Source organism: Eschrichtius robustus, chromosome 2, assembly GCF_028021215.1.
Source record: "Eschrichtius robustus isolate mEscRob2 chromosome 2, mEscRob2.pri, whole genome shotgun sequence".
In the NCBI taxonomy this organism is placed as follows: domain Eukaryota; kingdom Metazoa; phylum Chordata; class Mammalia; order Artiodactyla; family Eschrichtiidae; genus Eschrichtius; species Eschrichtius robustus.
Window position 1 is genome coordinate 118,540,923 of NC_090825.1, and position 14,012 is coordinate 118,554,934.

The 14,012-nt window shown below is 56.6% G+C and overlaps 2 protein-coding genes across 6 annotated transcripts; one reads left to right on the forward strand and one right to left on the reverse strand.

Moving 5' to 3' along the window:
* The first annotated feature begins 99 nt into the window (after nt 1–99).
* Nucleotides 100–3,868, forward strand: RELL2 (RELT like 2). 3 transcript variants are annotated; one of them, XM_068536072.1, is made up of 8 exons: nt 100–864; nt 1,053–1,530; nt 1,925–1,990; nt 2,086–2,152; nt 2,595–2,780; nt 3,048–3,423; nt 3,538–3,571; nt 3,820–3,868. In XM_068536072.1, exons 2-7 carry the CDS (start codon nt 1,347–1,349, stop codon nt 3,568–3,570), a joined length of 912 nt encoding a protein of 303 aa, XP_068392173.1. In that variant the 5' UTR covers nt 100–864; nt 1,053–1,346; the 3' UTR covers nt 3,571; nt 3,820–3,868. The 3 variants fall into 3 exon arrangements, with proteins under 3 accessions (XP_068392173.1, XP_068392172.1, XP_068392171.1); XM_068536071.1 differs by lacking the exon at nt 3,820–3,868 and having other exon boundaries at nt 100–870; nt 1,291–1,530; nt 3,538–3,619; XM_068536070.1 differs by lacking the exon at nt 3,820–3,868 and having other exon boundaries at nt 1,291–1,530; nt 3,538–3,619.
* On the reverse strand, nt 2,449–13,905 carry FCHSD1 (FCH and double SH3 domains 1). Of its 3 annotated transcripts, none has more exons than XM_068536069.1 (20): nt 13,859–13,905; nt 13,528–13,625; nt 12,890–12,935; nt 12,440–12,507; nt 11,979–12,114; nt 11,757–11,893; nt 11,595–11,658; nt 10,621–10,749; nt 10,061–10,183; nt 9,793–9,888; nt 9,257–9,382; nt 8,748–8,852; nt 8,391–8,552; nt 7,484–7,612; nt 7,323–7,406; nt 7,038–7,155; nt 6,720–6,940; nt 5,870–5,957; nt 4,876–4,931; nt 2,449–4,737 (listed from the first exon to the last, which is right to left on the reverse strand). In XM_068536069.1, the coding sequence occupies exons 1-20, from the start codon at nt 13,877–13,879 to the stop codon at nt 4,672–4,674; spliced, it is 2,073 nt and encodes a 690-aa protein (XP_068392170.1). In that variant the 5' UTR covers nt 13,880–13,905; the 3' UTR covers nt 2,449–4,671. The 3 variants fall into 3 exon arrangements, with proteins under 3 accessions (XP_068392170.1, XP_068392169.1, XP_068392168.1); XM_068536068.1 differs by having other exon boundaries at nt 11,979–12,120; XM_068536067.1 differs by having other exon boundaries at nt 11,979–12,135.
* Nucleotides 13,906–14,012: the final 107 nt, after the last annotated feature.

Consider the following 14,012-nt stretch of genomic DNA (forward strand, 5'->3'; position numbering starts at 1 on the left):
ACGCCCAGGCCACGCCCCCTGCGGAGTTCCGCCCTCGCCTTGCTACGCCCTTCTAGGTTCTGCGGCGTGAGCGTCTGGCCTTGGCCAGAGGACTGTAGCGTCGGTCCTAGGATGAGAGGGCCATTTCCTTCCGGGCGGGGGTCAAATCCTCGGGAAGCCGAGCCATCCCGTCCAGCTACCTGTCCCAAACGGGGCGCAGGCCATGTCACCTCTCTAGGAGGCTCCGGAGAACCGGCCGCGCTGTCCCTTTCGGGTGCAGAAAGCCGGCTCCCCGCGGCCCGCTGGGAAGATTCCCTGCTACACATCCGGCCGGGGCATCTGAGGGCAGGAGCCAAGCCAGCCGTGCCCGATAGACCAGTGGAGAGCACTCTCGCCTGACTGCCTGTCCTCCTCACCGGACCCAGACTCGGCACCGCACACTCCTCCGACGCGGGGTCGGGGAAGGGGGGGGAGCGGCGCAGTCACGCGCGCATCACACTTGCGCTCACAAGCGCGCAAGACTCTCGCTCTCCGCCCGGCACACCTGCGCTCCGCCCCCTGGTCCCGGGCCGGCGACGGTCGAAGGCTTTTGGGAACCCAGGGCAGCGGCGGCGGCGTCCCCCTTCTCCTTCCCTTCCCAGGGTTGGAGTTGTCCGGAGCCTCTCCCCGGTCCCAACCAGCCCGCATCCCTCTCCATCCTTCCCTCCCCCCGCCTGCCGCGGCACGGGTATCTGCGGCCGCAGCCCGGAGCCCTTGAGGCGGCGAAGGGGGGAGGGGAAAAAAGCAAGGGATGAGCGCCGGGAGGGCGTCCGGGGCCCTGAGCCGGACTAGGACGCCCCTGGAACCGGAACCCGAGCCGGAGCCGGAGCCAGAGCCAAACCACCGGTACCGGTGGGCCAGGTGGTCAGGATGGGAGGAACAGAAGGGCGGGAGGGGCTGTGTGCGCGAGAGTACAGGAAGGGGAGGGGGCTGTGGAGGCCTGGCTCAGGCCGGCGAAGAGGAGGTGTGGACGCTGACTCAGGCACGATCCTTGTGCAGGCCGCCTGAGAATTCCGTCCCATCTCGCTCTGCAGTGTCCTTGGGAGGGACGGAAGCTCAGGACAAGCTGGAAAGGGGAACGTTCTGGGCGTCGGGGAAGCGGACCAGGGTCGTGGAAGACAGCTTGCGCAGCTGCCGTCTGGCACCCCTGGCCCGGACCAGCACCTCTGGCACGGACAGCTCCCTGGTTGGGTAGGGGGTGGGGCCAGACCTCAGAGGCTTGCCTGTCTCGGATCCTGAAGAAGGCATTCCTATCCCTCCCCCCATCTCTAGCTGCAGCCCCCTAACCCCAGGAGGCGCCCTGGCCCGCGCTTGCCCCCCAGGGCCTCATGTCGGAACCACAGCCTGACCTGGAGCCGCCCCAACATGGGCTGTACATGCTCTTCCTGCTTGTGCTGGTCTTCTTCCTCATGGGCCTGGTAGGCTTCATGATCTGCCACGTGCTCAAGAAGAAAGGCTACCGCTGCCGCACCTCGAGGGGCTCGGAGCCTGACGACACCCAGCTCCAGCCCCGTGAGTGAACAGCCTAGAACCTGGCTCAGTCACCTTTCTCCCTGACCCTTCTCCCCACACCTCTTCCTGGTCAACAGACCCAGGCCAAATCCCAACCAAGCTTTCAGGAGGTCTAGTAATGCTTTCTTGAATCTGCAAGAGCAAGTGGGTTGCCACCACCCTGAAAGCAGGGCTAGAGTAGGCAACGTGGGTGGGAAGGGCCCACTGATGAGTCTTGGACTCCCATTGATTTCCCCATCTTTTCTGCCCTGGCCCTTGAAATGCTATGTACAGCATGATGGCAATTTGCTAAAGGGGTTTAAGTCTTGAGCAAGAAGCCACAGAAGCCACCAGGTAATGTACCCCCAACGCTGACTCATTTACTGCTTCCTTACCAACCTCTTTCATCCTTTAGCTGAGGATGATGACATGAATGAGGACACAGTAGAGAGGATTGTTCGATGCATCATCCAAAATGAAGGTGGGTGTATGCTGGCCCCTTGTTCCCCACCTCCTCAACTTTCTCTTGCCCCGGCCTTTGCCTCCACTGACCCCCTCTTTTCCTTCTCCCCTCAGCCAATGCTGAGGCCTTGAAGGAGATGCTGGGGGACAGTGAAGGAGAAGGGACAATGCAACTGTCCAGGTGATCTGGGAACAAGGGCCAGCACGATTTAGCTTGCCTTGGAGAGTACCCTCTGCTCCAGCACATTCCTCTCCCAGTCGCCTTGCATGTTTGGGTTGACAGGGGAGAGTAAGGCTGGTTAACATACAGCAAGAAGGACGTTTTGTAGAAATCCTGAGTCCTTCAAACCACATCTCTCCTCTGGATATCATCAAGCCTAACCTTCACCCCTTATGCCACTCCTCTGCATTAAGCATTGCCCGCTTTTTAGCCCTGGGAGGGAGAACACATGGTCACTAATATCTTCATATTGTGTTTATTAGATAAAGACAAGAAACGAATGGTGGGGCCTGGGGGAAGTGGGGCATCTGGGGTTTAAGGAGCACGCTGAAAGAACAGGAGCAAGTGGAACAGGAAGAAAACTGGGAATGTCACCCCTGGTCCCTTCCTCCCTACTGTCCAGTGTGGATGCCACCTCCAGCTTGCAGGACGGAGTCCCCTCCCATCATCACACAGTGCACCTGGGCTCCGCAGCCCCTTGCATCCACTGCAGCCGGAACAAGAGATCCCCACTTGTCCGTCAGGGACGCTCCAAGGAAGGAAAGGGTCGCCCCCGGCCTGGTGAGACCACTGTGTTCTCTGTTGGCAGGTGGGTATAGCGTGCCCCAGGGAAAGGGAGGTTGAGGTGGGGACCCCAACGGTCAGGCACCTGCCTCCAAAGGTAGGCCCTGGCTCTTTCTTTGTGGACTGTGAGCCACAGCAGAAGCCAGGCTGCACAATGTGCCCCACAATCTGGTCTCCCCTGCCCTAGGCCAGAGGGAAGTGCCTATCAAACCCAGGATGTCCCTGATCGGAGGAAAGGGCCAAGCAGCCTCTGAGTGGTGGTCCTAAGCCCCAGTGTTCCCTCCCCTCCCAGGTTCCGGGTGACACACATTGAGAAGCGCTATGGGCTGCAGGAGCATCGTGATGGCTCCCCCACGGACAGGAGTTGGGGATCTGGTGGGGGGCAGGACCCAGGGGGCGGCCAGGGGTCTGGGGGAGGGCAGCCCAGGACAGGGATGCCTGCCATTGAGAGCCTTCCCCCTGAGAGGCCGCAGCCCCAGGCCCTTGCCAGCCCCCCAGTGCGGAATGGAGGACTCAGGGACAGCAGCCTAGTCCCTCGTGCACTTGAGAGGAGCCCTGGAGCCTCTGCAGAGTCGATGCTGGGGGCTGGAGGGAGGGGCCCAAGCCCAGGGCTGGCCAGTCAACAGGCAAATGGACAGCCAAGCAAACCGGACACCTCAGATCACCAGGTATGAAGACGTGGTGGGCTGCGGTGGGCTCAGCTCTTATTGCCCCTACTCTAGGGGGCACTGATATGACCCACCTCCTGTTCTCCCACTGTTGACCCCTCCTCTCTCTCTCAGGTGTCCCCACCACAGGGGGCAGGGGGTGTGTGAGGTGAGTGTGCCTGGGCCCCAAGTCAGATAATCTCATCCTCCCACCCCCTACTTTAAACTACCTAAGCCCATTGGTTCCCTGAACCCCCAAGCTAAACTGCAGGCTTAGCCTTTGGTACATATTCCTTGGTTTGGTGGTGGGGAGTGGGCTTGTGCTCCAGGGGATAGGGAAGGTCCTGCAGCCCCTGGGGAAAAGCGGGGACACAGCTTGAATAGGAGGCAACACTGTTACCCTTCCTCTCCTCCAAGCCTCCTCCTTCATTGTGCTGATGGACTACCAGCTGGCAGGGCCAGGGGGTGGGTGGGCATGAAGCCCCTCCTCTCCACTGGACAGCACTGCCCCCCAGCTGAGGGACCAGCCCTACTTCCACCTGGAGCTGCACGGTCTCAGGCTGGGGGACCTTGGGAGAAGTCCCACCTCCGGTCCTCAGTCTCTTCCCCTTCCCCTGCCTGCCAACAGGCCGCCTGACCTGCCTTCCCCATCACCTCACTCCATATGCTAGAGCGTGTGGCTGGGAGCAGGCCCCTGCCCTTGGTGGGCCCTTAAAGCAATAGCACCTTAGGCCCCCTGCCCTCTTGGCACAAGAGGCCCAGGCCCTGGCTTGGGCTTTGTGCCCTTTATTCACTGTCAATAAATCCGCTCAGACCATTACAGCTGCTTCGCATACTGGCTCCAGCTCCTTCTGACAGGCCTGCCCCCATCCCAGCCCCCAACCCCAGTGGCTCTGGCATCTGGAGTGGTGTGATTCACAGAACCAGGGTGGAGACACGAATAAGCCAGAGCCACTCAAGACTTTGGGGGATGAATTCCAATCCCAGACATTTCAGGGTATTTCACCACCCTAGAGATGGGGTGGTAGCAGAAGACAAAGGAGTAGTTTCAGCCCTTAGAGATGGCTGGAGGATGATGGCAAAAAAGGAGTGGGTTCCAGCCCCAGAAATGGGGAGAGAAGAAGTTTCTACCCATGAAGGTGAGAACGGAAATCAGGGAGATTCCAGCTTTCGGCTGTGTCGCTCTGGATCACCGTGGGGAGGGGTGGTCTCTGACAGCACGGAGATAGGGGAAGCAGCATCACTGGGGGAAAGTGATTCCCCCTGGCTTCAGGTGAGAGGATCTGGGTGGCCAGGATCCGGGGCTTTAGCTGGCGGGGGAGGCGGTGGACGCATCTGCAGGGAACACACAGTCAGTGCACCAGAGGCCTCCCCTGGGGATATCCCTGTCCATTCCCCCTGTCCTGCAGATAAAACAGGACAAGTTGGAGTGACCCCTCTCCAAACACTCTCCTCCAAGGGCGGGGCCCGTACCGGCCTGAGTCGAGGCGCCATCACGTCCAGGGGTCCAGGGCAGTCCAGGTCTTGGTCTGGAAATAAGAACCACAAGTCAGTCTTACGACCTTGTTTTGTTCGCTTCTGTATCTCCAGCGCTTAGGACAGTGGCACTCTGTAAATATTTGTTGAATTAACAGATAGTCACTAACCTAGGTCATACAATCCATCAATCCATCCAACCTCAACACTTATTGAGCACCTGCTGTATAATCCGCCCTGCTAAAGGTACCCGGGGGCAGGAGGGATCCACACCGCCCCCACCCCTAATGGCTGCCAGGAACTGCATAATGAAACACCAACAGACACAATGAATGACTGAGTACTAAATCATTCATAGTGAACGACAGGTGCTGGAGAAGCGGGGTGCAGAAAACGCTCACAGGGATTTCAGGGTCGCAGTGGCGGGGGGCGGGTGCAGTGAAGAAAGTGAAAGTACCTTTTAGAAAAGATGGTTTTAGGAAAGATGGATGAGGAAACAACAAGAACAAGGAAAAAAAAAAAGAAAAGATGGATGAGGAAAATGATGATGCACACCAGGTGTTTGCAGGATTCAAGAACACTAAGGGCAGAGGATGTGTATTGGGAAAACACTGTGGGAGAAAATGGCTAATTTTTAAAATAATAATAATGAGAAAACAGCTACTAATTGCATGCTTTGCTGTGTGCCCAGCACAACCCTGGGCACTCTATAGACGTCCCTTTAACTCTCACAACTCAGTGAGGGAGGGACCTTCCTCCTCACTCTGTAAAGGCCCAGACACGTTAAATCACACACTAGGAAGTCACAGAGCAGAGTCTGAACAGTGGGCCCAGCTCCAAAGCCCAAGCTTTTCTACCATCATGCTTCAGAGAGCCTGATGGAGGAGGTTCCTGAGGGCAGGCAGAGGGGCTGAGTGTAACTCAGGAGTTCCAGACTTCCTCCTTCTTCCGGTCTCTTACCCTCCCAGGGCCCCCAGCTCCTTCTACTCACCACCGGGCAGGACAGGTGCAGGCGACCCATCCAAGGCAGAGGTGGGTGCAGGAGGGGAGAAGCTGGGAGGGGAAGGGGATGGCAGCATCTGGGGATGAGGGGGCAAAGAGTTATTCCTGGCATGTGGGAAGGTTTCACCAGCTCTTCCTCCTATCCCATCTTCAGTTCCTGTCCCGTCACTCCCCAGTCCAGAGAGGGACCAAACGCTTGTATCTGGGTGGGGCTTGTAGGTGATACACATTTCAACAGCCAACATATATTGACACTTAATATGTCCCGGGCATTTTGCTAGCACTTCGCATGCGCTAATTCATTCAATCCTCACCAACACCCCATGAGGTAAGGATTTGATGATTCCTATGTCAGAGGTGAGACTCAGGTTAATCCATCTATCCAAAATCACAGAGCTAGTTAGTGACAAAGTCCTGGCTAGAACTCCTGACTCATACTCCTATGCTCTTCTTGCTAGAACAACAAGTACCATATATCAAAGCACCTATGGGCCATTGTGCTAAGCGCTTTACTTCCATTATCTCTAATCAGGATAGTTAGCCTCCTGAGAGAGGTATTATTGTCCCCCTTTTACATGCATGTGAAGAAACAAGCTCAGAGAGGTCTAATCACTGCCTAAAGTAACAGAATAGGAATCTGAACTAAGATCCAGCTCTAAAGCAGGACAACCAAACGCTAATGAAGACTGCCTTGGTTTCCCTTTTCTCTGTGCCAAAGGAGATGGGGAGTCCCAAGCCACTATGGGGGGGGAGGGGGCATTAAGACGAATATGGGACCTCCCTGGCATGGGAGCGTCAACCCAGACGTGCCTGGGGACCCAGGGAAAAGGAAGCCTCACCTGTTCAGGGTCTGAGAGTTCAGATGGCCCTGGGGGGCCAAGTAGCTCCTCCACCAGCAGGGAGGGGAAGACCCCAACATGGCCCCCAAATTCTCCCCTCCAGAAGCCGTCATCCACTCCATCCTGGGCCCGGGGCAGCAGGCGGATAAGCGCCCCCTCGGGGAAACTCAGTTCCTCTGCGCTCTGTCCCGTGTAGCTGTACAGGGCGCGGGCCAGGAACGCTGCCGAAGCCCAGGAGAGATGGTGAGGGGAAGAGGCGGGCAGCAGTGCCCCCAGACCAGGGCCACAACCACGCAGTAACTCTTCTCCCTTTCTTACCTGTGGGCTCTGCCCCCGAAGGATTGTCGCTGTCATGGCTGCTCTCAGGGAAGGAGAGGTCCGGGAAGTTGAGATACCGCTCAGGGACAAAGCCTACCTCACCGTGCTGGTTCCGAGCCTGCTCACCCAGCAACGTGAACAGAAAGCAGGCTTGCCTCAGCAGTCCACGGCCCTGGCCCTCCTCCACTCAGGCTTCCAGCTGTGCCTGGCTGGGTCTTTACGGGCCACAGAGAAGTCCCTCCCACTGCCCCCTTGCCAAGGTCAGAGCCCCGGGTCCATACCCACCTTGACCCATTCATCGGCATCTCCCTCCTCTATGACCTCCAGCCACTCGCCCTCTGTGATGGTCAGCTCGTCCTCATGTCCTGCCTGGGCCCCACAAAGAAGGATTCAGGACTGGCTGTTCCCCATCCCTGCCTGACTGAGGTCCCCACCTCCATTCACACCTGATAGCCAAACACCACATGGACAGGGCAGGGGAGGGGCCTGGTGGCCAGGGCTGGGGGGGCGGGCTCCTCAAAGAGCTCCCCAGTCTCCTCACATTCCTCAAAGTCAGAGAGCTCAGCATCCTCAGCCTGGGGGGACAGAGAACAGACATCGTTGTGAGGCCCAGTCTCAAGTACCCACTATATCTCTCACTCCTCCATTCTACCTTTTTTTTTTTTTTTTAACATCTTTATTGGAGTATAATTGCTTTACAATGTTGTGTTAGTTTCTGCTGTATGACAAAGTGAATCAGCTACATGTATACATATATCCCCATATCCCCTCGCTCTTGCGCCTCCCTCCCACCCCATCCTACCCTTAACACTGTGGATCCTCCTCCAAGGTAGTACCACCCATCCGTTCACCCTGGGTCACAGGCAGAACCACCACAGAGCAAGATAACACTAACAATAATCACAGAGTTACAGTATTGAGTGCTTATATGTGCCAAGCACAATGCTAAGTATCTTACGTACATTGTCTTGTTTAAACTTCTTAATAACCCAGTGTTATTTTGCGAAACTATTAGCCTCATTTTACTTAATGGGAAACTGAGGCTCAGAAAGGCTAAGTCACTTTCCAAGATCACACAGCTAGTAAGTGGACTGGCTGGTACTCAAACTGCTTATAGTCTGCTCTGCTCTCAGGACCTTTCATAACCACCATCCTATACTCCATAATACAAGTTCATTGAGAGCTCTCTATGTTACAAACTGTGCCAAGAGTCATACTTAAGTGATTTCATTTAAGCCTCACAACAACGCTTTGAGTCAGTTACTAGTGTGATTCCCACTTTATAAGCTCTGCTTTCCACTGGGGCTCTTTACCCTCCTGGGTGTGTATGGGTAGGGAGTGGAGGGAGCTCACCGTGGGAGAGAGGTCCCTCTGGGACAGCCGGGCCTCGCTGAGCCGTCGCTCCTGCTCCACCTCATCCTGGGCCCGGGTCATGGCTGGCTTCAGCCAGTGCTGCACATCCAGGCCAGCCCCCTGCAGCAGGGCCAGCCGGGCAGCCCCCTTCACCTGGCTCACCTGACACAGGGAAGAGGGGGTCAGTCAAGGCTGTGGCTGGGCCTGCCCTTGGGAGATGAGTGGAGCCTCCTCCCCAGATATGTCCACCCTCTACCTCCTGCCTCCAGTCCCCCCACCGTCAGACAAAGGAGTGGAGGAGGGTGTTGCCGGAGGAGGTGCGATCTCAGTGGCTCTGACCCCAGGGCTGTGCCTCACCTGTGCCCGCCGGACGCTCTCCCTCACTTCCTGCAGCCGCTGTTCTATGCCTGGAGCCTCCCGCTCTGAAGCCTGCTGCCGCCTCCGCTCCAGCCGCTGCAGCACCTGGTTGGGGACGCAGAGGACAGGAGTGGGTGGAGATACTATGGGGCACAACTTACTAATAACCTGGTAGTTTCCTAGTTGTTTCACATGCATTATGTCATCTCATCTTCCCTGTGATGTGGGTGCTATCATTAGCCCCACTTTAATGATGAGGAAACTCAGGTCCGGAGAGCTTAAGTCACTCCCTTGCTCAGGGTTACATAACTAGGAAGCAACAGAGCAAGATTTGAGTCCAGGTGAGTCTAGTCCCAAAGGTTATGCTCTTAAATTACTGTGCCACGCTGTCAGCTTAAATTAGCCTTCCCTCCCCTCCTGCCTGCAGCCCCATGACACCCCCAGTGACGCCGGGCTCCCCATCTCTCAGCTCTTCTTGCCCACCCCCAACACCTGCACCCCCACCTCACCCGCTGCCCATGGTTCTGGATCTTGTAGTCTCGGGCAGCTCGGCTGGTCCAGCGTTGAACTTCTTTCTCCAGGCCACTCTGCCCGGCCACACCTCCTGCGCCCTGCTCCAGCTCCAGGACACACACCTGAATGAATGGGGAGCTGTGAGGATGACCTGATGCTGCTCCTTCTCTATTCCCCCTCCCTCCACTTCCCTCCTTTTCTTCTTCCCTGTCTCCTGACCTCCAGGGTCAGGGACAAATAGCTGGGAGCACACACCTATGACTGTGGACACAGGTGTGAGAGTCCCAGAAGTGGGATCCAGGTTGAGGGACAGAGGTAGAATGAAGAAGATAGTGCAGTGAAGGGACAGAAGGGTGGGAGGAAGTGTGTTAATTTGTGTCCTGGTGGGAGGGAGGTGAACTGGGGTTCTCAAACCCTCTCTCCATGGTTTAATAGTCTCTAAGTTAAAACCAGGACAAGGATAATGGGGGAGAGGCCTACACCACAGTCCCCTTTCCTAGTGGCCTGGTTCCACCTAGCAGAGAGGTCTCACCTGATCATTCCCTGCTGGCTGAAACTGCTGAGGTGGGGTGGGGGAAAATACTCCGGGCTCCTGAAGAAAAAGCTCCAGATCCTGCTCCCAGCTTACCTGGGAGTTGGAAAAAATCAAAGTCGGCCACTCACTGGCTCCCTCTCCAAGCCTGTCCCCAGCCCTTCTTGGTAGAGAGAGGACAAGGTGAGAAGGAAAGGGGCAGACATGCAGTGGCGGAGGGGGCGCTGTACTGGGAGAGAAGGGTAAAGAGGATCTCTGGGGAGCTTACCTGGGAGGTCGCCTGCCCCCCACGGTGGGCATGCTCCAGAGCCATCTCTGCAGCTTCCAGCTCAGTGCGGCTCAGTGAAGTCAGCGGGTCCCTCAGGTGTTCCAACAGCTCGCTGACCAGGGCCTGGAGAGAACCCCAAGATGCTGACACCACCCTTCCCCCAAGCAGGCTCTCTGTCCAGGTTTGAATGGGTGATGGGTATGAGGTATGGGAAATTGAGAAGGAATAAGACATTATTATTGCTTCTAATAATAGGCCATCATGTGTGCACAGCACTTAACAGTTTAAAAAGCATTTTCACATTCATTCTCTCCCTTGAGCCCCATTAGTCTTATAAAGTAGGCAGAGCAGGGGTTAGTCCTGATGAAGAAACGGGTTCAGAGGGGTAAGTATTCTGCACAATGTCATGAAGCCAGCTAGAAGCAGAAGCGGAACCCAGGTATGTATCTTCTGCCTACTCTGAGCAGGCTAGGTCCCCAGCCCCACCCAGCCTGATGGTGGTGGGAAGCAGGGAGACGCCCTCCCTGCTGAGAGGCAGGGGTATCTAGGCTGAGACTGGCCTTGAGCACGGCCGGCAGTTCTTCCTGGTAGTAGTGGTCAAGGTGGGCATTGGTGGCCACCAAGTTGAGCAGGTACTCATTGCGGGCCGCTCTCAGCTGCTGGGAGTACTGGGCCGACTGGGCAGACAGCTAGGAGAGGAACATAGGTGTCAACTGGGAGCCCTGGACCCTTGGGGTCCTTCCACGGCCAACGCAGATCCAGAATGGATTCTCACATTACTGAGATAACTGGCAAACCATACTAAAATTTTTACATACTCACAATTCCTGCTCAAAATCCTCTAGTGGCAACTGCATACATTTAGGATAAAATCCCAACTGCTCCTTACCGTGGTCTACCAGGTCCAACATGAGCTGGCCCCAGCACCCTCTCTGAGTCTTTCCACAGTGCTCGTCCCCTTGCTCACAGTGCTCCTGCCACACTGGCCTTCTCTCAGTTCCTCGAGCCTACAAAGTTATTCCCACCTCAGAGCCTTTGCACTCACCACTGCCTCTCCCTGGAATGTTCTTCCCTTACATCTCTGCATGGCTGGCTCCTTCTTGACACTCAGGCCACCTGTTCAGAGAGGCTTTCCCTCTAAATTACACTCCCCTGTTATGCTTTATCGTTATCACCTTCTTTTCATTTATTCTGAGTCTTTGTTTATTTACTATCTGTCTCCCCTAACCAGGCTGTGGAGGCAGGAGCTCTGCTGGTAGTGTTCCCCACCATATCCCCAGTGTTTCAAACAGTGCCAAGTACATAGAAGTCCTCAATAACTGCATATTAAAGGAATGAAGAACAAAGGTACTATTTCCATTTTATAGATGAAGAAAATGAGGCTCAGAGAGATCACGTTTACCAAGGTCATGCACCAAGGAAGTAGGGTAGCCTGGATTCATCCAGTCTCTCTGACTTATGCCCCCGGGTTCCAAACCACTAGACTAATCTGCCCACCTCTCCCTGCCCCCACTCATGCCCACATCCTCTGAACCTTGGTGCTGAGTTTCTGGAGACTGGTCCGAGTGTGGAAGAGGCCATGGTCACTTCGGTTAAGCCTGTGCAGGCAAGGGAGAGGAGCGGAGGTCAGGCCTAGCCATGGCACCTTGGCTCCATCCCCCGACGCCACAGGCTTCCTAACTCCCCATGACCCCACCTGGCCTGGACATCAGCCGCCTTCTCCTGTGCCAAGGCCCACACCCGTTCACGCTGCCCATACAGCTTTCGACTTCGGCTCAGCTCCCGGACAGACTGCAGCACCTCGGCCTGCGCCCTCTGGAGGTTCTCTGCTCCCTAGGGGCATGGACACACAAGTCCTGATCCAGATCACCTCCATCCCCGAGTCAGCCCTTCCTTCACCCCATCCACTGAGCCATACCTTCCTAAGCACCTGCTCCTTAGCGCTCCGCCCTGTGCCTCCTGCCAGGTCACGGTATCGGTCAGATGCCTGGAGTCGGGCTTGGCCCCCAGCCATGGTGGCATCCAGCAGGCAGCGCCAGGCACCAAACACCATCCTGCCTCTCCCCAGAGAAAGTCTGCATTGAGGAGGGGAGCACTCCAAAGCTTCACGAGATGCGCCCACCCCCCAACACCACAGGAGACAGACTGCTTTCCCATCCCCCTCGTCTGGGAGCCCATCAATCGATCAGCCATTAGCTCGGCCACAAGGATCACTTATGCCCTCCGCCCCCATCCAGTGTCCTTGCTAGGTCAGCTGCTCTCCCGCTGCTGTGTCAGCTCTACCTGCCGCTCACGTGCCCTCCTCATAGGTTGCTGGGGTTGAGCTCCTCATCCCTTCTTGGCTCCCTGGCCTCCCCACCACCCCACCATGGGACCCACCTGCTGTCCATCTCCCCACTCCGGTGTCCTTCCCTCTTCAGAAATGGCCCAGCCAGTTTCTGGAGTGCCTGGTGGGAAAGTCATCACAGACCCAGTTCCCTTTCAAAGACTCTCCCCACTTGGGAGAGTGTATGATCAGAGTATAATAATGCCACCCACTTTGCTAAGTGCTTTACATGCATTAACTTATTCCGTCCTTACAACAACCTTGCGTGAAAGTACAGTTATTATTATTCCCATTTTACAGAGAAAGAAATTGAGGCCAAGAAAGGTTAAGTAACTTGTCCAAGGTCACACAGCTAAAAAGTACTACAGCAGGGATTTGACACAAATTTGCCTGGTTCTAGGCATTTGCTCTTGACCAGGACAGTAGTATGTGTGGAGGCACATTGCTGGTAGTATAAAGGAGGCTAGAACAAAAGGGAAGGTCCAGAGAAAGGAGTCCCATACCTGCCCATACTCCCGTTCAATGGCTGCCCTCTGCTTGCTGTAGGATCTGTGGAGATTAGGGAGGTGGTGTGGTGTTACTGTTTGGTCCGTTTTCTCCCAACCTCGACCCTCTCCTTAGCCTGGGCAGGAGGGAGAGGGGAGCCAGGCCTGGAGTGTGACTATACCAGGAGGGCCTGAGACTGAAGAGAGAGTCCTTGAGATCACCTCGGGCAGCCGCAGCAAAGGACAACCTCACTTCAGTGCTCAGAGCCTCAGCAGGATCCTCCCCACCCCTGGAGAACCATCTGTGAGCTTGGAGGTGAGGACTGATGGGGGTCAGCTGAGTACAGTGTGTGCCAGCCTTCCAACAGGTCTGGAAGAGGGAGGGGGGATTCTGTCCTAAGCTTGACTGTGGGTGTGGAGGGGGCGGTGTGGAGTGAAGGGGTTTGAGGGAGGGTCCCTGTGTGTTTATGTGTGTTGGCGTGCGCGGAAGGATAATTCGTATCCGGAATCTGGAGAGGGAGGCCTAGGATGACGGCCTTGAATGGGCAGGTTGGACAGCTCTTCACCCCCGCCCACCCCGACAGCTGTAGTATGTTGGAGAAGAGGCGGAGCGTGTGACAGAGAAAGTCGGGGTACGTGGAGGGGGTCAGGGCTACCTGATATCCTCCAGTAGGTCCGCCTCTCTCTGCTGCCGGGTCTGAAGGATGCTCAGCTGCTCCAGGAAGCGAAGCTTCACCTCCTGGGATGGCTTCACCTGTGTGGGTAAGAAGAGGATGAAGACCCCTGGCGCAGGGACCTGAAAAACACTCCGCGCAGGCAGCGGTGAGGGGGCGGGGCCAGGGAGGAGCTGGGCTGTTTCCTCGGTTACTTCTGGGTTGACCCTTGAACCCCTTCCTACTCTTCGTCCCCCACCGCAGGTCTGGTGCCCCTTTGGGCCGCATCACTCCCCCAGCCCGCCAGGAGTCCGCGTCCCCAGGCCAAGCTCACTTTTCGGGGCGGCGGCTGCATCTCCGCTCCGGCCCAGGCAGCAACTCGACTCCGGAACTCGAGGAAGCCCCGCCCACAGATAAGCCCCGCCCAGGACCTGGCCCAGCTCCGCCCTCGCCCCGCCCACGCCTGATCAGTCTCTTCGCTGGGCCGC

Coding starts and splice junctions, on each gene's coding strand:
- RELL2 (XM_068536072.1), top strand. CDS start 1,347: ATGTCGGAACCACAGCCTGACCTGGAGCCGCCCCAACATGGGCTGTAC. Junction 2,781..3,047: donor ACTGTGTTCTCTGTTGGCAG/GTGGGTATAGCG, acceptor CTCCCCTCCCAG/GTTCCGGGTGACACACATTG. Junction 3,424..3,537: donor CGGACACCTCAGATCACCAG/GTATGAAGACGT, acceptor TCTCTCTCTCAG/GTGTCCCCACCACAGGGGGC.
- FCHSD1 (XM_068536067.1), bottom strand. CDS start 13,879: ATGCAGCCGCCGCCCCGAAAA. Junction 6,941..7,037: donor TTCGGGGGCAGAGCCCACAG/GTAAGAAAGGGA, acceptor GGGCTTCGGCAG/CGTTCCTGGCCCGCGCCCTG. Junction 4,738..4,875: donor TGGCGCCTCGACTCAGGCCG/GTACGGGCCCCG, acceptor TGTTCCCTGCAG/ATGCGTCCACCGCCTCCCCC.